Consider the following 22,230-nt stretch of genomic DNA (forward strand, 5'->3'; position numbering starts at 1 on the left):
CTATTTAGCCGTTTTTCTTAATGCATTGAGCACTATATTATTATCCTACCATAATAACATGAGATGACATAAAATGCCATTGTACATAATAACTTGACTACCTGAGGAAATACCTGACAGGGCTCTCAACTCACCACTCAACATACCACAGGCTCATTGTGTGCTGTCTCAACAGGAAGTTAGTCATTTTCTTTTTGTAAAACTCTTCTTCTTTTAATGAAATATGCTCCCACTTAAGGCAGTTTGCTTTCACTCACTGAACTGTTCTTGTCCCTATCCTGTTTTACAGCTGTTCAGCATTGAAACATTATATTACAGGTGGGGTCTTATCTTTGTCTATGACTTTGCCTTAGGTGTGTGCTCATCAGTAATCATTGCTGTTACCTTTACTTACATTGCAACAAATTACAACAACAAATGACCTATGGGAACAGCCTGCCTCCTACAGCTTCTAGTCATTGCAAAAGCAGAGTAACCACAATATTTTACAACACAGCCACAGTAGCTTGTTCTTTACCCAGAGCCAAAGCTGTAAAGCTCTCATTTTGAGTAGATGGATCGGTGCCATCTCGCTGTCTGAGCTCCAGCCCAGGGTAAAACAAAGACTGCTGGGGGCCAAACTCTGGCTCTCCATAGCGCTGTTAGTGAGCTGTTCAACCATGGCGTGGTTTACACAGCCAACCTTTTGAGCTCCTCTCCCCGCTTCCTCTTACTCCTCCTCTGAGCACTGTGTGCTTTATTCACCAACTTCAACAGATCCATTTGAAAGTATTGCAAAAGAATACTGCCATGTCCATCACTGGTTCGGAAACAAAGACAGTTAAAAGGGAAACCTCTCTGAAAGGAGACTGAGGCAGTTTATTCCAGCCAGGAGGACAGGCCCTGGGTATGGATGAGGCAGCTGCAAAAGAATCAGTAATATACATTCATGGAAATAGCTCTTATTTAAAGACTCCATCCTAACAGTCAGCTAAGGGAATAAATGCAAAATACAGTGTTCAAAGTAAAGCTATCAACGTTCATGCTAGACTGAATATTGTAGCTTGGTGCCCACTGGACAATAAATCAGACAGGAAATGTTACCAGAGTCCTGACTTGCCTGCCAAGAATAGCACAGAAAAGCTACAGCTAATCAAGGCAGGACTGTTGGGAGCAAAAACATTACATTACAAAAATATCAAATGAGGATTGATTTGATTTTAAAACATTTGGCAGTAAAGGAAATAACCAAATCTCTTAGATGAGATAGGCTAAAATGGAGGCTCTAAAAACTCTAAATCAGTGGTTGTCAAATTAGTGTCTAGGGACCCCCAGGGTCCTTGAGGGGCATTCCCAAGAGAAAGGGGAATCATTTATTTTCACTATAATTCCATCAACATTGACAGGATGCATGACTATTTTGGTCATGAGTTTCAAAACTCTTTCTGTAATAAAACATCTGAAAGCAAATATCTTATCAGATGGGGGTCCGTGGCATAATTTGCGTCAGTTTAGGGGTCGTTGATGTGAAAAAGATGGAGAACCACTGCTCTAAATACTACACTATTAAAGAAGTATTATGTTTGTTATAGCTGTACTTACTGTAACGGTTTTTAAAAAAATGTTTTTAATCTTTATCGGTAGAAAATTCCTTCAACTACTGTAAAGTTACTCTAAAGTGCATCTACAATATTATACTCAAATCCCCACATTCACCTGCAACCATGTTATGGGGTGTAATCATGTCATATGTCCTGTAAGAACATGCTTAGAACTCCTTTGCGCCTGCATCACGCATGACGGTGTGAGAAATGCTCACAGAAAAAGAAACCCTCAAGTCAACTGTAGAGTCACATTCTTGAACATTTATTTTGATGAACAGTTTTGACATGATCTAAATGACTATCCCTGATAACAGCAAACTAGAGGGAGGAAAGCCTCAGTGAGAAACCCAAGAGGCTGTCCACCATGTTCCTCAGCCTAACCGGGAGCCACTCTGACTCTCCTTGAAACGTCCTCGAAGAGACTGCCAAGTAGGAAAAATATCACTGATGAGGGGAAAATAAAGACAGAGCTTTTAGAGTTCACCTCAAATAAATTAGGCGATATGGTTACTGCACAAGCAGGAAGCCGATGGAAACATGATGGCTGTTAGGGAGTGTAATAGGATGAGCATGTATCAACTAATTGCCATTATAACTGTTTTAGTGAGAAAACCAATTGTGATGTTCATCATCCTACATCACTGTTAGTGTGCCATGGGCCTTAAAGGGACAATGCTAAAAGCATCCAAAATAAATTCTTAATGAATGGACTAAAAACCCTTTTACTCCATTAGCTGAACATGAATATCTGCCTCAGTCCATAAACCTTCATCAGCGTAACTGTGTGTGCACAATTTCCACTTCATAATGTGAAGATTTACACATTCCGTGGAATAAAACACAGAAACAGACAACATATCAAGAGCTCACCTGCAACGCAAGTCCTATAGTGACCACATGTTGGTAGAAGTCTTAATGTAAAACACAAAGCTTAAAATACAAGTTTTTTTTCTCTTGGAAAAAGCCCATAAAAATATTTGAAATGTAACAAAATCTGGCATAGTGCCCGAAATCATGGGCAGAAGCCAGTCATGCAAAACCCCAACTCAACCACAGGTTTTAGCTTTAGAACAAACTAGTTTTTATCTACAATAACTCTCCTCTACATCCCAGGTATATCAGCTCTGTAATGTTAACACAGTGCAATACAAACATGACAGTAAAATAAAAATCAAAAAGTTGAAACTATCAAACAAAGACAGGAACTCAATGATAGATAATAATACAAGTTTTCTCTCAAAAGACTGCCACCAAGGAAGACAATAGTCTTTTTCTGTGCACACCTTATTTTCATTTCTAATGCAAACAGGGCTTCAAGTCGAGCTATTCCAACAGAAGGCAGCAGACTCAGAGAGACCCGTAACAGTGATGCAAACTGAACATGCCAGGCTGAGGCAGTGACCGAGGAAGCCAAATGGAGTACTGTTGACATCCGAGAGGGAATTTTCCAGTCCAGGAGTGCCAACAGAGAGTGAGCCCTGCTGACTGCCTATTTAGTCAGAGGTGCGCAAGTGGATCTCTGAGCCAGTCCGCCTCCGCAGAGGTCCTTCAGGAGCGACTGCGATCTTCTTGGGTGCCCACCAGCATTTTACTGTACAGCTTTTGCTGCTCTTCTTTAAAGGTATCTTTTACCTTTCCTCGCTTCAATCCTCCATCCCTACAAAAGAGTGTAAAATCAGTGACGACAATTATTAAGGTTGTGGACAATTATGTAGCTCACCCATGTTGGCATGAAGTGTAGATCAAGTATGCTGTATCAGTGTTTCTGACACTGCAACAGACATGATATGCAGTATATACACTGACCTGACCACAATCACAAATAAAACAATCCAACTCTACTAACCACTAACTCTGCAGTGTTTATTACTTTATCTTTTTTTTCTAAATTGTAGTTCACTTTCTGCCAAAGAAGTGTTAAATTCATTTCAAAGGTTCTTATGATGCTGCTGTCGGTGAAGTTTCACTGAACCAGCTGGGTCTCTTTGTCTTATTTTTGACTTGTTACTGCAGAAAAAGCACAGGTGTACCTGATCATGTTACATATATATTGACAGATCTCGTAGCCAGTAGGCCAACAAGTAAAATAGCGGCACCTAGGAACCAGCACACTAAAAAAGGAACAATCAAATGCAAAACTGATTTATTAAACTGTAAGCTGGTCATGATATTTTTATTGACCACATATATTTTTGATGAAGACAAAACATTATTGATTATATATAATCAAGTTTCTATATTATAATTTGTTATTAATATCATATAGAGAGTAGGTGCTATATTCATATATTCTGCTTCACAAGCTCAGAGAACAAAATTGTGGTTGTAGCATTAATTTCTCATACAGATGCCAAAATACAGGAAAACAATGATATTAAGTTGCACCACTTTGCTCACTGTCTTATTGAAACTGTAGTTTAACTGCAGTGACCATTTTAGTAAAGCGGAAAGTCAAAACGTCTATTTAATAAACAAGATCTGGTATATTTCAGTCATTTAGCAATGGTGTATATGGGACTGCAGTGTCAGACCTGAGTCCATAAGAACAGTAACAGAGAGGTATTTGACCTTTTTCATGCCAGCCATTTTAACTTATCTTAGAGGAAAAAGCACAGGTGGAACCAATAACATTAACGATGGCTCAGTTCTATTGAACCACTGCAGAGAGTGGGCATACATGACACCAGCACCATTTGACTGGATCACCTACACTGAATACAGTTATTATTCATATTACTGACTACACCTGTGATGACATGTCAAAGGGTCATAGGGTTCAGTCGAAGGGTTTGTATGTGAGAGTGGTAGAAACCATTGAGTTGAGTGGGTGTTATCTTACCACAAGAGATCGACTAGTCCCCCTTGCCTGGCTATAGCTGCCTTTACACGATTGGCAAACTGCACAGCATCCTCTCCCTCCTGTTGGTGAAGATTGACATGCATGGAAACACGGGCAAACAAGTGGTCATAAAAAAATAATTTATAGCATAGCTATTCTCATTTCTAAAAGCTTTATTCAAATGTGGAGCTTTGTCATTTGCTGTTGATTTAACAGTCAACCAAACAATTGTGGTTTCTCTCAGTGGTGTGGATCTTCATGAATTTACAGAAAAAAGGAGCTGCAAAGAGAGGCTCTGGAGTAGAGAAGAAAAATTGATCCTGGTAAGTTTTGAAATTATTATTATTATTATTTTTTTTTTTTTGGGCTTTTTGTGCCTTTACAGTAGAGAGACAGGAAATGGGGAGGCAGAGAGAGGGGGAATGACACGCAGGAAAGGGCCGTCCGAAGCGGGAGTTGAGCCGGGGGCCAGCTGCAGCGAGGACTGTAGCCTTTATATATGGGGCACCTGCGTAACCCACTGCGCTACGCGATGCCCCAAGTTTTGAAATTATTGTGTAAGAGCTTGTCTGTATACACGTTGCGCCTATTGTCACAGCAAACGTATTTATTGTAGGTTGTGTGCCAAATGACAAACACAGCAAAACTGCTCCTTCACAAAAATCTGTTGTGAAGTCTCAAGTTAACCATGGAGTCTCACCTCTCTAGACATGGGAGGGAGGTACCACACACTGCAGACGATGGCCCAGCTGCTCATCATACGTAACAGGTAGTTGACCATGCCAAACTTGCTGCTATTCCAGAATGCGTCTCCAAAGCGAGGATCATACTACGAGGATCAAACACACCAGAATTATTAATCAATATTCATATTATTTTGAACAAAGTGCTAAAAAAAAAGTTAAAAAAAAAAAAATAATATTGGTGGTTAAAACATGTAACAGGTAAAAATAACATCTCAAAAAGAAAAAGAAAAAAAAAAAAAAAGGAATCACTCTCACCTTAATGGCCACAGGGTAGACTGTGGCACCAATCTCAAAACTGCCCTTCTTAAACATCATAACTGATGTGTTGTTAATGCAGGTACCTGCGGATTTAGAGGAGTTATAACAAAATAATTTGAGCCTTTTTAAGAAAACCAGATGGCTATCATGTGATTACAAAGTTGTTCTATCTATACTAGATCACTGAACCAGCTCACCTTCTGGGAAAATGAGAATAGGCAGTTTGGATTTATCTTCTACATGGTCACTCAATCTGTAATACAAGAAGTATGTAGGTTATTACTAAAAATCTCATTTTGAGATCCAATACACAGAATTAAAATCTAAAAGAACAAAAAACTAACTTTTTTTTTGTTACACAAGTTACACAAATGAAAATTCCAACAGACTAACACTCAAATTCAATACAAAAATGTTACGATTCAACAGCTCTAACTGAATGACAAGAAACTGTATTATAGGTTGAGGTAAAAAAAAAACAAACAAACTGTAATGAAGTGTGTGAAAACAATAAACTAAATAAAAATAAAGGTTGTAATATTACCTTTTGGCCACTAGATGTCTGTCTTTGACTTCTGAGCGTTCAAACCAAATGTGTGGACATGCCTTGACCATGGATCTCTGAATGACCCCCATCAAGCCACCGTGAATTTGGCCAACCTGACACAACACAAACACAAAGACATGCTTATAGCAACTCGTCTATTTCTGGGAGAAATGTCATTTCAACAGAGAAGCAGTTGCCAAGGAAAAAGTGACCAGTGTAAGTGTTTTCTGTAGTTTCCTGCTAGGAAGTAGTAAAGTTACCATAGCATAGCAGCCATCACTGGCCAGGATGATAACATCTATGGGTGAGGTGTGGTTGGCGACACAGATGCCTCCATTCTTGGGTTTATTCTCACTGGAAAAGTGGAGAGAGGGAGACTGTTAATCTATCATGAAGGCACTTTCTGGAAGATTTATCATCAAGAACTGAAATGATTTGAGAGTGGTGTCAAGTATCAAAATGCATTTTTAGTACACAAAGAAGAAAGAAATGCAATCAGATGTCAAAACTATAATTCTTCATGGTCCTCTGCCTCTCCCAGGCTTCTGGTGAAAAACAAAGCAACCCATGGTTTCTCTGTTAAAAGGTTTGACCCCCAGAGCACGCAGGACCTGAATGTACTTAGTCCACATTCCTAAGATAGAGTTACAATTTTAAATAGAGAGAGAGAGAGAGAGAGAGAGAGAGAGCAAGACTTCCCATGTCACTTGTGTATTTTTAGCCCCAGACTGGAGAGGAATACATGTTACAACAGGCTAAGTCTTGATGACAGACATTCAGAAAGACACAAGAAATGATAAAGGTCCTTCTCGTATGACTACTTGATCTATATCAATGTGTTCTTTCTCAATTAATTAAACAAGGGGAGGGAAATTCAATAAAAGTAATTCAGGCAGGCCTGCACTGCAGTTAACCAAAACAACAGCAGCTGTTATGTACCTCAGTTTATGGGCAAATACATGAAACATTAACTTCCTCCTCCACATCCTGTTGCATGCGCCATCCTCTTGATAAAGGCTCTGACTCCTGTTTCATGTTTGTCTTTAATTCTTACTCTGACAAATCTAAATAAAATGTTCCCTTCACTTATAAACCAAACCCTTCACTACCAACATCCACTTCAATCAAAATAGAAAATACCAGTGCACAGTCCACTCTCTATTTAGCTATATGAATTCAGTAGTTTCAAGCATTGTGTTAAAGTTTTAAAAACCACTGTAGCCTGGTAAAGTGTTCTTTGGATTTGTGTATAAGAAAGCATTGCTGACTAGAGGTTTGTGCTGCACTGAGGCTCACAATGCCTGCTGCAATGAATATGAATGTAGACAGTTTAGCCTAGGGGACCCCTTCTTTTCATAGTTGCACTCAGAGTGCTCACATTGCAACTGCTAACACACCCAGGTTTTTGTTCTCCAAAGGCAACTCATCTGTCATTATGTAATCTCACATAGACCTCTCTCACGTCACGGCAAGAGGTTCTGTGGCAGATCGTGTTTGAGAATGAAGAATAATGAGACCACATGAAGATTTGAGTGACGTTTTATATTACATCCCACTGGATTCAAATTTATATAACTTGAAGTCAAAACTTTCATTGTTCTTACTTTGCCCCATCATGACATATCTTGAAACATTTGTTACCTTACTTTGTGGAAAAAAATGTTTTACTGTAACATGCCAAAACATAATGCCTTGTAATGTCAAACTCTCCATTTGTACTTCACACACTGTGTCCTTTTATGCATGTTATTTCTCTGTCTACTAGTTACTTCCACAACAGTAAACAAGTGAGCATCACTACAGAACTCAGAATGCCGATAATCAACAGCAGCACTGCTACACTTTTGTGAATGACCTATAAGTAGGTTTTGCAAAGTTTTATCCATGTACAGGACCTATCATGCTAAGTTTTATGGTGAAGACTAACTAAACTGGTGACAAAAAGTGGAAGTGATAAAGAGCCAATAAACTGTAACCAACAGATTCAATGGCAATTTGTCAGAAATACAGCATTCAGAGTAAGAACTGTGCAAAGAGCATATAAAATAAATGGCTCGTTCTAAGTCAAAATGTGTGTATTTAAAATGTCTCCTATAGTATATACACAGGTGACATTTAACCACCTAAGGCAGTTGGATTGCCAGGCCCCAAACTGTTGGCTTGTGGCAGAAACACAGTAGTTTGGACCAATCAGCGTCCAATGATGGAGGAACTACTGGCAGCTACAGAGAAGCGACTGTTTTGGTATTCATAAGAGTGCTTTTTTTGCGTACATTTTCATAACAAGGACAGTATGAATCATTTACCAACACGCTAATTAGCTTTCAAAGCTCCTCAAGTTTGTTGTTGTGTTGTGTTTCCTCTTTAGCGTTCTCCTACTACATCATATGATAGACAGATGGTTCATCCAATCACCTGCCAATTATTTTTTGAAAGCACCGGCCCTTTTCCAAACAGTTTCCAACAAAGCCTGATGGCTCCATGTAACAAACCATCTGGTGCGGTCTGAATGCTATGGGTGTTTTAGGGATCATTACTTTGCTTCCCTTATTTCTGTTGACATGATTACCATGAGTCGTTCATCTGACTTAATTAGATTACTTGACCGTCTCATGTATTTGCACACAGTCTTCCTCCACCTTCCCTTTACCCATCTTGTCCTTATCCATCAGGGGCTGTAAATTCTGCACCAGAAAGTTGAGTAGTAGACTTCCTGGTTAAATAGATAAAAACACTGTAGGTCCTTTACCTGTCATGATAGGTTATAATGGCTGTCAGAGCTCTGACACATATTCTGTAGCACATCAAATGGACTTTCTCACTCAGAAAGTTTTTCATCCTGCAAGAAGGAGCATACAACAACACCATTTACTTTGTGTGTCAAGACAGCAAATCTAAGATGATTATACCCAGCAGTCTGAGCTGATATTTTTGATAAATTAAAACAGACAAGCTTGTCATCAGCTGTACCTTCCATTCGGCAGCAGCCCAACAAGAGAAGTGAGGAACACAAGGAGGCCGACACCAGTGAAGGCAAGAGTTACCCTGGTGGAGAGGCAGACAGGCAGGTTACACATAATCCTTTGACAGGGAGTTTTACAGCAAAACACAGAAAGGAGGGATTCCATGTTTTGGACGCACACCTTGAACTAATTAACCTTTTAACTGGCATTTAAATGTAAGAAAATGATCCTTAGCCATAAAAGTTCCTTTCTGTACTACAAGCTTTCACTGAGAAGACTGACCACTCAGTTAACATATATGGTCATGAATAATGTTATCCCAGAGAGAGGGGCTCTTGTTATCAATTAAAAATATCATGCTTTCCTCTACTCGCCACTGATAATAGACTCCAGGACCTGCAGGACGGCATATTAGGCAATGGTTAAGCTGACCAACAGGTCGACTTAATCTGGATCAATCATCCAGGGTTGGAGAAGGTGCTAATCAAAATGGGCAAGGATCGGAAAAACGTTGAAGACGTGAAGTTTTCTTGCAAGTCGTGAGCCAGGCCAGAATTCAACTGGACAGGCACTGAAGAGAATATCATTTATTAGCTGGATGGGGGACTAGAATGATGCCTGTCTGTGCAGTGGTGGCCTGATTCGTCTCCCCACTGGCAACTGGAAATGAGCCAGCCAGGCTTAGTACTGAGTCACTGTCCTTGCGCCTCTCTAAGCTCACCCTGGACAAGGATCTCGCTCTTTTACTCACTGCATGTGCAAACATTTAAGCTTTCTTTTGTGTTGTGGAGTGGTCCCACACTCCATGCAGTGTGCACACATTAATGACTTTTCACAATGTGCACACATCATGAATACAGCTACTGTATAAGTTTTCATTTCTAAATATTTTGGTTATGCAACAGTTTCCCCACATCAGTTTCCAATAAAAGCAACTTTTGTTCCATCATTCCTCTCATTAGTGCAAAAAGATGCCTCAACATTTTTGAGACATCTACAACAGAACAAGATTAAAAAAAAATCTGGTTTTAAAAAAAAAATTTAAGCCCTTGATTGGAGATGAGGTTGCATTGTGGCTCATAAGGTCCAGGATTTGAACCCGTCCCTGCTGGCTGGTGCCTTTTTGCCAATTTTCTTTCCCTGTGTCTGTGTAGGTTTGCTCCCACAGTCAAACAACATCCTTGTTAGGTGAGTTGGAAACAAAATTTTCCATAGATGTGAATGTGTTGCCTGTGTAGGCTATATATGTTGGCCCTGTGATGAACCACAGACCTGTCCAGGGTGTACCCAACCTCTCGGTTAAAGCATGCCTGCAACGCCAGCGACTACACACAGGTATTGGTTCTGTGGCTGGTTTGGCTTTGTGTCAACCACTATGCACAGTCAGCACATTTTAAGCTCAAGTTGCGACTCCTCAAATAGCAGCCAAATATGAAGCCTCGGGTTATATCATGGAGGTTTTGTATCAGATACCCAACAGGTGAAAATCTTGAAATCTGTTAGTTAAATCCCAACGTAGAATTATTTTAAAACATAAAACTGAGATGACTGGAGGAAACACGTTTCGTGCTGCAGTATTTAATAGCAATATTTAACTGAGAGCAGCTTTGAATTCCTGTTATACTAGCACTTTTGTTAGTGTCATAGTCAAATTTTTGGAATTATGTTATACTGGTGGCTATTTGTGAAGTAGGGACTAAAATTACATTTCTAGCCCTGACTCGGTGTGTTCAGTCTTTTCAAAAATGTTACTGTGGTAAGAGTTACTCTTCTAACATCAAAAAACCTCTATATTGGCGGTATAATTCTTACCTGAGAGGCAGCAGGAAGCCGTAGCGGATCAGCAGGCCCAGCCCCCATAGGACGGTCAGCCTCAGGCTGATGTAGTGGAAGTTGTAGTTGCTGCGGGTCAGCAGATTCCAGGACTCCAACTCCTCAGCAGAGAACCGCTTGGTCACCTCATCGTCCATGATGCTCTCCACTCCTCGCCGAGCAAAATAGAAGATGTCAGACATCTCAAACTCAGGGGCTGAGTCCAAGTCTCTGTTGCTGCCGCTCCGCCGGATCTCCTTGATCTCCTGCTCCAAGGAGGTTGGCTCTCTGGCAATGATTGCTGGAGCGAGTTAGAGAGACAGGATATCAGCACTACTCGCTTGTGAAACAAATATACCTACTGAGCATGCACACATGCATCAAAACAAACTGATATCACATCTTACCATTTGAGTAGGGTTTGTACAGAAGGTGATTCTTTTCTTTTGCTCCTCTCTCTATCCTGAGTGTGGCCCACTAGAGAGAAACAACAAAAACTGTGTAAAAACTCATGAAGGACCCAAAACACATTGAATACGTCTTGCTCATATTGCTTCTTTAACAAAGATTTCGTCACATTGAACTTTTGTTTATATGGGGTCTGAAACGCACTGTGTACACATACAGACAACATGCACAAAGCTTCTGTAGCAGACAGCTGCCACTATTACCAAACTGATGTAATGTCTGACTTTCAACATTCAATAAAGTCAAAACAGCAAGTTCTTCATTATGATCAGTCTCAAGTGCTGACTGCTAAAGTTGTCTACTGTTAGTCTGTCTGTTCTGTGTTTGGTTGTTCATGTTGTTAACTGTTGTCAAAGCTGAGGAAAGAGATTCTGAATTCTCAGAGGTTGACCTCATCCTGGGCCAAGAAAATGCACAGCTTATCTGTTGCCACAGCCTTGCTCTAAGAGACTTACAATGCCCACTTCTCCCTCTTGATGTACAGTAAGTGACAAAATTGTATTGCCTGAAGTAAAAGCCTGGTCTTTTATGTGCATGTCGCATGCTGGAACAAAAACTAACAGGTAATGTCCACTGAGAGGCAGGAAAAGGACACAATGTTCTCCTCGCTGTAAGACAAGCAGGAAAGATCAGGAAATTATGGACTGGGAGGTGCTGGGTGTGTGGATGTGCGCAGTTTCAGACTACACTTCATACCACAGCATTTAAGGTTTGTCTACATCAGTCAATGTTAGCGAATAAACTCAAACTGCAGGAAAGCTGCATGTTCATGGGTATCCTCAAATACAGTGACACTATGCCTGCATGTTTGTACAGGTCAAAATCACAGGAGTTAGCCAGGGGCACTTGGAAAACAATTCTAAGAATGTTGACTGATACAGTGGTTTTCCGTGCACCTCAGGGCTGCAGATGTCATGCTGGGAAAGAACAACCTTGTAACTCTAGGGCACATGACTTTTACTTTTCTACATACTTCATCAAACCTAAAAAGGTACACAGACCTTTTATGACATGGGGCTGATGACATTCTGAAAAGATTTGATGTTTATAGACTTAGAGATTTATAGACTTAGAGATATATAGATAGGCACAAACATTACCACACCTTACACTATTTTACAAATACCTTTAAATTGTGTTGCGACAAGCTTACTGAGTCATCATGTTAAAATGCAGCTGCAGTTGAAACTAATGATTGTTTTGGTGAAGAGGAGGAGGAGCACAGAGAGCTGCTCTTTCTAGTAAGAGAACAATAACAACATGAAGTGGGTCCATCATGGTAGTATATGGCTGCAGAGGTGCATGTGAAAGAGAAGGTGTTTACTTATTTATCCACTATGAATTATTACAGGTGTATACCCAATCATACCCACGACACACCTTCACAGGCAATGAGACATATGCAAATGGTAAAAGCCAGAAAAGACTGCATCTGTCCTTTGACCTTATCTCTAAATCTCATGGTTGCTAGTGGAATCATGAGCTGAGAAAACCTCTCTCTCTTATCATATTTCCCACTAGTCCATTTATTTCTGGCACAAGATCTGCTCACAGAGGTACATGTTGGAAGGTGATGACAGCTTAACTAGTGACGCTACACCAGAGATAGCAGAAGGATTGAAACTGGATAACCATTTTTGAAGTCAAATAGGCAAGGAGATTATTAAATAGTAAATCTTGAACCAGCCCAGCTGATGCATTAATGCCATCAATGGCGATTCATGTTCATCTCTAGAAAGGGAAAACTGCAAATCAGAGAATGACATTCCAGGATTCTAGGGCCACGTCACAGACGACAGTTACTGACAAGGTCTGTACCACTGTTTTCTCTGGTTACATAACAAGGGAATAATGGTTCTGTGGCTGTGTTGTTAGTCTGCATCAGTTAGTCTGCAGACAGTTACTACCATGACCGCTGGTTGGAGGCTAAAGACAAGCATAAAGCCTGCAACCAGAATTACAACTGCATTAATGATACTGTATTCTGGAAACTGCTTACCAGAAGCGGACTGTGTTGACTGAAAGGGTGGGAAAAATGCACAGCCAGAGCAAATACAGGTTGTCATTGAAGAGCAGAGCCAACAAGTTTTAAGAACTATAGTTGGTTGAATAACAGGACGTTTGGCAGAAGCAGACACAGAGAATTATTTTAACTGGGACATGTGCAGGAACAGTAACAAAACCTTTCACCAATCTTTTATGTTGTGTGTATGGTATTTCAATTGCATTCTCAGATCCAACCCAGAAGTAAACATTTATGATTCAAACTGCAGTTAACATTGTATGGTTCCTAGTTTCTTCAAATAAACAGAGAGTATGCGGCGAGCTCTTACCTCAAAGATCTTTAACAATGTTTTCATGTAAAGACGTCGGATGCCAAAGGACACCCCAAAGATGGCAGGCACGATGATGAAGACCAGCAGCAGGGTGAACCACACGGTGAAGGAGATACCCAGCAGGATACACACCAAGTTGTCAAAGGGGTTGAAGAAGAGCTCCATCTTGAAGTCAGGAGGGCGATGAAATCTATTAAATAGTTGAAATCAGAGGGCAGAGCAGATGGCACTCCACCTCCTGGCCCTAAGTGGCCTTTATCTTTTGTCAGAATAAGGCCTTCATCAAGATAACTAGGGGACGGAGCTTCTCCTCATGCTGAGCAGAGATTCAATACAAGTACAAGTGACCATCTTAGCGTTGCCCTCTTGGGCAATATAAATGAATTTCATTATTTTCACCGTGAATCAGTTCCTGAAGCTCAGTTGAATTAAAATCCAAGAACTGGAAGGTAAAGTTTTGAAAACAGCTGTGATGAAATAATGGCCGTCCTTGCTTCAGATGTCCTCTTTTGCTATTTGTACAAAGCCTCCCACTGGTGACAGAGATGTAAACAATGAAACAAAAACAAGAGCGCACAGCAGGTGGTTCTCTTGTCTGTTGAGGATCCAGGGGCTCCGCAGCTCAGTGTCACACAGACCTGCAAACATGCACAAATAAGTCAGGATGATCCACAATAACATATCCACTTTGGCCTGAGCACATCATGTACTTTAATAATGCAAGACAGAAAACGTGTCTCTGAATCAATGTCTTCTATGTGCATTTTAAATAACGGTGTGCAAAGTTAATACTAACCCTGTGGCTATTCTGAGATTAAACAGATGGCACTAATTTTGAAAACGCTGATTAATAGTAGTGTGTCTATTTTCAGTGAAGGACCAGATAAGTTTACATGTTAATGTTACTGTTATCAGCCACGGTGCAGAGATAACGTTAGAGGCCCTCCATCCTCACCCCCTCGGATGATGCAGCAGGACGGCTAACGAGAAGCTCCATCCCGAATAAGACCACACTGGGTTAGCCTTCCTCATCATTGCCTCCAGTGAACAGTTAACCAACGCTGTCTGTGGTAGTTTAGCAGCCTCCCAACCCGACACAGCTAATTACATCCAAGCAAGACCTAAGCTAGTGCTGCGTGGTGAAACTGAAGGCTCCTGAATCCGCACGGACGAAATAAAGTCTATGCTCAAGTTAGCTTGTGGCCTCCGAGCTAATGGTATGCTATATTTTGTCTCCTGGCGTGCTCCACCTCGCTCAGCTAGCTTGCTCCGAGCCCTTGAGAGTGCCGTCCGGGTGTACATGAAACGCTGAGCCAACCTTTTTATTATAAGCTTGGGTTCGGTACGCCAACTTGGTATCTTAACAGGTTATCGTCCTAACTAACCGTTAAAATACACGCAGTTTAATGGACATAACAGTCAACCAACCTTCCGTCACGTTGTGTCCAAAGCCGGTACAGTAGCGTTTCATGGGTCCATCACTTGTCTTTGTCTTGCGGACTGTAGCCAAACTCCACCCGGCGGACAACACGAGCAGACAACGGCTCGACGGCGGCTACGTATTTGAGTCGACCAGTCCTCTGCCGGAACCCCCAAACAACATGCTCGGTTGTGCCCTGACACCTGGTGGTCGAAACGGGACACTGCGTTGGATTTTTAAGAGTTATATTTGTACTATTTTTGTCCACCAGCGGCGCTATTGAGCGATGTTTTGATAAAGGCAACTTTGCCACAGTCGCTTTACTGCAATGGGTGTATTTAAGGGAGAAAAAAAAATCTGAATTCAAGTACTGAATTTGCCTCGCATTGTTTTTCGGCTGACAAATCAATAGCAGGGTGGGCAAGGAGCTGTGTAACCACGTTTAACTTTTCAGTAAGACTATTTTAAGTTCTTCCCTATTTAGCATTCACAAGCAGTACAAAAACATTTAATAAATGATTAATAACACACTGTAATGCGCAAAATAAAAAAATGTTTATTCATTTATTTGTCAAAAACTAATACAAAATATGTCTTTGTAGAAGTTATTTTTGACAAATACTGTACATTAATAAACACTTGAAAATGTAGCCAATTAAAACGTAAACCAGTTATTAAATGTTTGTATAATGCTTATAAAAGAGAGGGACCTACAGTAGCGTTACCAACTTTTCAAATGTAATTCTTCAATGCTTCAATCAGACAAACAAAAGGGCAATCACCTGAGTTGCATTAGGGAAGCGAAAGAAAATCTCCCACATTTCAAACCTAAGCAAAGAGAACCAAATATTTTTCTGCATGGCCACTACAGTTAAGTTGGTAAGGTAATGGTAAGGTCAGAGGTAATGTCCTTTTTTTTTGTAATTTGGGTGAATCAACCATTTAAATCATTGGACACCAACATGAATAACAAAAACTTTTTTTATTCACACATTTACATCCATGTACAACCTTGTCAAGTAATTTCAGATACAGAGAAATGAAAACAGGACTGACATTTGGCAAACCATTCAACCTTTGAATTAATATACCTGTTCCACAAGAAGAAAATAAAACCTGTTATGTTTCATATTTACAGATAGTGTATTTCAATATGTTATTATAGCCACTCTGTAAACACATAAGCACAATCAACTTCTGTTGGATGTCAAGCCCCAAAGGTACAGTCCACAGTAACAGTGAGCATGTTGTCAACATCTCAACCTACCACAAGTGCATCCATCTGTCAAGATTGAAGAGGCTTCGCTGCTCTGATGAGCATCAAGCGCTGCCCTCCAATAGAGCCTCAAAGTCTGGGGAACAAACCATTTTGTGTTTGACATTTCCTAACACAGTCAAGTCACCTGTTCTTCCCTCCGTACCAATAGAGACCAGCTCCTGAGAGAGCAGGGGGTGGGGAAGCAGAGAAGACCATATCAGTAATGTTCATAATTCTGATAGAAAATATTCATTCTATGATAAATTAATAAAACAGTAGCCTGTAGAGAGATACTGAAATACAGATGTATAGAAACAGAGACAGTACAGAGACAAACACAGACAGAGAGCGAGACATATCAATAAATATACTACTATCATACCTGAAGAAAAGAGCATGATGTTCCCAGAGACACATCAAGTGTCACTTGTCCCAGTATGAGCTGTACCCGGCCAGACTTCCTCACCAGCATCTTTCCTACAAGTCCCTCCCGCAGATCTTTCAGATTGCAGCTGTTCTCTTCAGTTTCCTCTTCCTGTTTAAAATCAAAATACCATTTACACATGTAACCTTAATATGAACATGTATTTAACACACAGACAACAACTCTATCTACCTGAGACTCTGTTTTCAGAAGCACAGACTGTCCATCCTCTGACTGCACCTCTGTCTTCACCGGCCGGTGCTCTATGGTGGGAGGCTGGCCGGGCAGCGAGTCCGGCAGCTGCATGAAGAACAGCTCCTCCTCTTTGCTCAGACTCCATCTTTGCAGCAGGTCATGCAGAACCTCAGGCTCGGGTAGAGGGGGAGGCTTGAAAGCTACCTCTGACTTCTTTATTTCCACTTCCTCTGGCTCCTGTTTAACTGAAAAGAGGACAATGTGTATTTTAAGAGAGCAGCTACGTGGCCAAGCATGGTTCTAAGTTATTTCATGCTTTCACAAGCTATCGAAAATAATCAATTGAAGAAGTCAAAATGTCAAAAATCTGCAGTTACCTTTAACTGCAGGCTCCATGGGTTCACAATCCTCCTCCATTTTCTCAATTTTAACAGGAGAGTTACTAAATTCCTCCTTGAACCCCCAACCTGACACAGCAAGGGGAAGCTGGACAGGGCAGCTCCTCTGCTCACTTCTCAGGAAGGGATCATCTATTAACTGAGAGAATACGATAGGAAAAGGAAGTTAATTCAATGGAAAATGCAAAATAAAGACGACTGACAACCAGGACTCACATTGTCTCGTTCCAGACTGCGCAGGATCTCCTTAGTCTCCTCCTCAGTCTCCCGCTTCTCCTTTTTAATATTGATGATGGGTGAAGGCCCCACACTCGGAGCCTCTCTTTCGTTTTCATAGCCACCTGTGTTTAATACAAGAATTCACTCAACTGCATTGGTTGAATTAAAAAAAACAAAAAAAAAACAAAACATAAGCCATAGTGGTGCAGAGTGATTGGTTATCCAGCTGAATTTGTACCTTTCTTTTTCATCATCATCTCTGCAGGCCCCTGTTCAAAAATAGAGTGGGACTGGATGACCTCTGGGCGACCTCGGCCCCTGCCTCTATCTCTTGGGCCTCGACCTCGTTCAGCATCCTTCCTCTCTCTCCTTTGCCCGCCCTCAGCTTTTGTTCTGTCATGACAAAGTTATTGGTCAACAATCAGAAAAGCAGTTCAATCTATTTTTTTGGTATATTTTTTTCCTTTAATGTCAATTATGAACTTACTCCTCTTTGGCTTTACGGCCGATAATGTTGGGTGTAAACGTTTTCTAAAAAGTAAAACACAAAAACAAGACTCAACTATTGGAACAGTCATAAATATTAAAAAATTGATTTATATATAATTCACTGATTCATTATGTATCATTCACTTGAAATATTGTTCAATGAAATACAGTGCATTACCTTCTTCACTCCTCCTAGGGTGAGGTCTCTTGATCGCATTGAAGGCAGGCGGGCGGGAGAGATGCCGGCTGATGGTCGGCGGCCCATCAGCAGTCCTACGCCGCTCCCTCCAGGAGCTGGCGCCCGCTGACCACTGGGGTCACCTGAGCCCGAATCAGCCATCCTAAACTGGAGATATTGCATTTTACTTGTTAATTTGTTTGTGCATTAAAATGCTTCGGGAGTTAAAACGAATTAGGGCTGCAACTAACAATTTTTTGTCATTCTTCATTAACCTGCTGATTATTATTTTTTTCAATGAATTGCTTTGTCTATAAAATACCAGAAAATAGTAAAATAATAAGGCCTGTTCTAATTTCCCTCAGGTGACATCTTGAAAGGCCTTGTTTTGTGTGAACAACAGTCCAAAATTCAAAGATATTCAGTTTACTATTAGGTGTGACAAAGAAGTATCAAATCCTCATATCTGAGAAGCTGGAAAGAGCAAATGTTTGACAGTAACTTAAAAATGACTAAACGATTATTCAGTTATTAAGACAGCTGCCGATTAATTTTCCTACTGTAGATCAACTGATTAATTGACAGACATTGATTGTTGTACAACTGTAACGCCCCTGATAAAGTTCATCATGACAGTTGTAAAACCTGGACAGACACTTAACAGGGTCTGAGCCTAACTGCTATTTGAGTAACCTAAATGTCCTAGGAGAAATAATGTGCTCAGGAAAGGCTCCCATCAATTTTCTTTTGTTCAGTGTTTGAGGCATGACATCCTAAAGAACTCCTGCTTTTGTTTCACAATTTTTAATCGTCTCAGTATATTATATTATTACATAATATAACGGATTGCTATATATAGAAAAACAGTGCTCTCCTGTATGGAGAAAACACAAGTCTGGCATCACAGCAGCGCTTGTATTTCAGTGATATAAACAACTGACAGTCATTTTAAGAGTACGGGCCACATTACCACTTTAAACTGCATTTTTTAAACCACCATAGTCATGGTTTGTGTCAACAACAGAGCAAAAATTCAGCAACACGTGGCCAAATCACAACACGAATACAAACATACAGTACAAATATACTGAACTTTAACACTGTCAACGATAACCTTTGACACTCTGTACTTCTAGGGATACTTACGTTATGATTCCTCTGATGTCCTAAGTAGATATTAAGTTCAAAGTCGGAGCAGAAGAATCATAGAATCATTACAAGTTGTGTTGTGCTAACGCCGCTTCTGACACTGCCGAACGTGCGGCGCCATGACACTTCCGCCGCGTCATCAGCCCCTATGTTCACGTGGACCGAACCTGCGCAGAAAGACTCGCATATTCATCAATTATCATATATCTCACTTCTTATGTATATTTCACCCACAGTGTTGTCTGGGCCATAGTCATATATAAATTTCAAGTGCATAATGATTCAATAAAGCCAAAGATGACGTATGTATGTTGAACTTGGACCAATTGGTGTGTGTAATTTGCGTTATTCTATACAGTCAGTGTACAAAGTGTATTACGTTGCCAGGTTCTGAATGTCATGAGTTTGCTTATGCTTATAGATAAACTATTTCAGATTAATCATACTTCAAGCACTTACAGGCAACATTTACATACTGGGCCAACAGAATTTGAATTTAGAGAGCTTTGCTACATTACATACAGTGCAATGCAAAGGATATGAACAATAATACAGTATGCATGCAAAGTGCTATATTAATAAGTAAAGTCTTTGTGACTGGTGATCTAAGCACTAATGAGAGTAGGCTGCATAAACATTGCATTCAAAAGTTAACATCGGATCAGAGGCAATGTTTTCCATTTTGTTCCATTCTACACGCCTGATTAACATCTAACTGAACCTTTTGTTTGAAATGGCTTTCCATCCATACAGAGAAAACATTTTTGTGTGGGTGGTGAATCTATTTGTGACTGTTGGAACAGAGGTGGCAGAGGTGAAGTATTCCTTTCTCTTAGCTAGAAAATTCTAATAAAAATCAGTTTGTCTCTTACTTGTTTTGAGCTTCTTTGTGGTTGTTAAGTGTATAGTTGTTAGGGGCACATGATCTCTCGGGCCCCTGGCCCTTTGCCTGCTAGGTCCATTCAGTAATCCATTAGCAATATCTAGTTTCATATTACTACAACACCAATCTAATTTACTGTTATTATTTCCAGCTCGTGGCACCACAGTTTAGACATTGTATATAATTATTAATGTGTAATGTGACTGCTGCAAATGTACACTGGGGTTTGTCAGTGTATACCCATGACCAAAAGAGCAGTCATGAGAGACTTACCAACATACCCAAAGAAAATTCACAAGCGTCCCATGTTATATCCATATGCATCTAATCAGCATTGAGCTATACTTGTGAAATTTGTCTATAATTTGGGGCACAAAGATTCATATAATGAAATGCAAAGACAGTATGATGCTTAAAATCATGTAAAGTGTAAACAGTTCTGGTACTATCCCGCTGAAGGAGCGAGAGAGAGAAATAAAGCGTTGCTCCGGGCTGCTTCTCAGGCCAGACACCCGCTCCAACCGGCTGGTGTCTGCTGATAATGCCAGGACCTTGGGGTTGGTCTCATATTATATGTAAAGATATATGATGGACTGTGATTAATTAATCCACACAAAATTTGGAAAATAATAAAATTTGCCAATGTGTGTACACATCACTCAAACGAGAGATATTGCCCTGTTTTTCGACAACATAAATGGTTTACATGAATGGGGCCAAAATCTCTGTTCCCACCACTGGGGCTGAGATGGTTATTTGGACAGAGGCAAACTGTCATGGCATGACTAATGATGGATGATTGCAGTTTAATTACACTCCGAGGGTATCACTTATCTATGGCTGGCTGGAAATAAGAGAAGCTTTTCAATATCGCACACAGTGGAATTATAGCAATATATCTTTGTCATTTTTTAAAATACAAATATTATTTATTTGTCAAAGGACTGCACTCTCACTATTAGTTTATCCCTTTGTTAGTTGTCTTTATCCGAAGCCCATACCCATTGTTTTGGCAGTAGATTATAGGCATTAATCTGTGAAGGGTCTCTCTTAATCTTTACTGAAATCCTATAGATGTCCCCTGAGGTTGAACCAGCACGAACACATCCCTCTGAAAATTAATGCCTGTGGAAATCTGCTTACTCTGGACTTACATAGTGGCGTCCCTCGCCTCCGTATGGGCTGGGGGGGAGATGCCCTGTGGAGTTAGTCCATATGGCATAACAGTTGGCACATATATATTTTTTCTTGATGGTGCTCTATGTAATTTACTGGGACATCACTAACAGCGTAATCCCTTCTGAATGCTCAGTAGTAAGTGGAGTGTGTATAAAATGGTTCATTTGTTTTCCTCACACCCCCAGTGTCCATACTGTCTCCATATCTGAGAGGTGACATTTATGCAAACAGCTAAGTGTTCAGTCTGTATCAGTGTGTGTGTGTGTGTGTGTGTGTGTGTGTGTGTGTGTTTCTGTGTGTGTTTCTGTGTGTGTGTGGATTTTGGGCCTCGGGGCAGATTTACTGGCGAGTGATGTGATGTGTATGACTGGCTGGCAAAAGCACGATGCTGACGAGGTTGACTGAGTGTTTCACCGTGGTCACACTCCATGTTTCTTCTTTCAGGTTTTAATTCATCCTGTGTGGCTGCATAGGAGTGAAGTGCACATCACGCTGAGCCCAGAGCAAAAATGAGATTGGGGGGTGGGGGGTGGGGTGGAGGGTTTGTGTGACACAGAGAGTGAGAGAGAAACGGACGGAGAGCTGGAGAAAGAGAGAGAGAGAGGAAGAGAGAGAGAGAGAGAGAGAGAGAGAGAGAGAGATAAAGGAGGCTGTGTGTTTGTTTCACCTCCTAATCAGTTTTCCTGCGGGATCTATCATCGACTGCAGCAGAGGAGTCAAGTAGAAAAGCGGAAGAAGAAGATAGTACAATCCAGCCCGGCTATAATCTTCTCCCATCACAAATTTCAGCCTCATACAAGTAAGGAATTCTTTTAAATCAGTCTGTTCTTTGATGCTTGCAAGTGCTCAGAAAATAAATCCATTGTATTGCACTCTGAAGTTGTGG

General features: G+C 40.6%; 2 protein-coding genes across 2 annotated transcripts; both read right to left on the minus strand.

Annotated features, from left to right (window-relative positions):
- Nucleotides 1-2,507: 2,507 nt before the first annotated feature.
- gpat4 (glycerol-3-phosphate acyltransferase 4) lies at nucleotides 2,508-15,114 on the minus strand. The gene is made up of 13 exons (XM_022756906.1): nucleotides 14,981-15,114; nucleotides 13,550-14,190; nucleotides 11,156-11,225; nucleotides 10,749-11,049; nucleotides 8,944-9,018; nucleotides 8,723-8,812; nucleotides 6,234-6,327; nucleotides 5,971-6,086; nucleotides 5,624-5,679; nucleotides 5,424-5,509; nucleotides 5,123-5,251; nucleotides 4,423-4,502; nucleotides 2,508-3,240 (listed from the first exon to the last, which is right to left on the minus strand). The coding sequence occupies exons 2-13, from the start codon at nucleotides 13,715-13,717 to the stop codon at nucleotides 3,132-3,134; spliced, it is 1,374 nt and encodes a 457-aa protein (XP_022612627.1). The 5' UTR covers nucleotides 13,718-14,190; nucleotides 14,981-15,114; the 3' UTR covers nucleotides 2,508-3,131.
- Nucleotides 15,115-15,954: 840 nt separating this feature from the next.
- On the minus strand, nucleotides 15,955-19,382 carry polr3d (RNA polymerase III subunit D). Its single transcript, XM_022756918.1, has 9 exons — nucleotides 19,280-19,382; nucleotides 18,134-18,301; nucleotides 17,954-17,997; nucleotides 17,705-17,859; nucleotides 17,464-17,588; nucleotides 17,227-17,386; nucleotides 16,847-17,094; nucleotides 16,613-16,765; nucleotides 15,955-16,409 (listed from the first exon to the last, which is right to left on the minus strand). Exons 2-9 carry the CDS (start codon nucleotides 18,293-18,295, stop codon nucleotides 16,293-16,295), a joined length of 1,164 nt encoding a protein of 387 aa, XP_022612639.1. The 5' UTR covers nucleotides 18,296-18,301; nucleotides 19,280-19,382; the 3' UTR covers nucleotides 15,955-16,292.
- Nucleotides 19,383-22,230: the final 2,848 nt, after the last annotated feature.

The sequence above is a fragment of the Seriola dumerili genome, unplaced genomic scaffold (genome assembly GCF_002260705.1).
Source record: "Seriola dumerili isolate Sdu_G_001 unplaced genomic scaffold, Sdu_1.0 BDQW01000017.1, whole genome shotgun sequence".
NCBI lineage: Eukaryota > Metazoa > Chordata > Actinopteri > Carangiformes > Carangidae > Seriola > Seriola dumerili.

What these genes read in the sequence shown, in the direction of transcription:
- gpat4 (XM_022756906.1), bottom strand. Translation starts at nt 13,717, where the DNA reads ATGGAGCTCTTCTTCAACCCCTTTGACAACTTGGTGTGTATCCTGCTG. An exon ending in ATTATAACCTATCATGACAG is followed by an intron (nt 6,328 to 8,722) that starts GTAAAGGACCTA and finishes CCACTTTTCCAG; the next exon opens with TGAGAATAAACCCAAGAATG. An exon ending in AGACATCTAGTGGCCAAAAG is followed by an intron (nt 5,680 to 5,970) that starts GTAATATTACAA and finishes CTTGTATTACAG; the next exon opens with ATTGAGTGACCATGTAGAAG.
- polr3d (XM_022756918.1), bottom strand. Translation starts at nt 18,295, where the DNA reads ATGGCTGATTCGGGCTCAGGTGACCCCAGTGGTCAGCGGGCGCCAGCT. An exon ending in CCCTAGGAGGAGTGAAGAAG is followed by an intron (nt 17,998 to 18,133) that starts GTAATGCACTGT and finishes TTTACTTTTTAG; the next exon opens with AAAACGTTTACACCCAACAT. An exon ending in GCAGTCTGGAACGAGACAAT is followed by an intron (nt 17,387 to 17,463) that starts GTGAGTCCTGGT and finishes GTATTCTCTCAG; the next exon opens with TTAATAGATGATCCCTTCCT.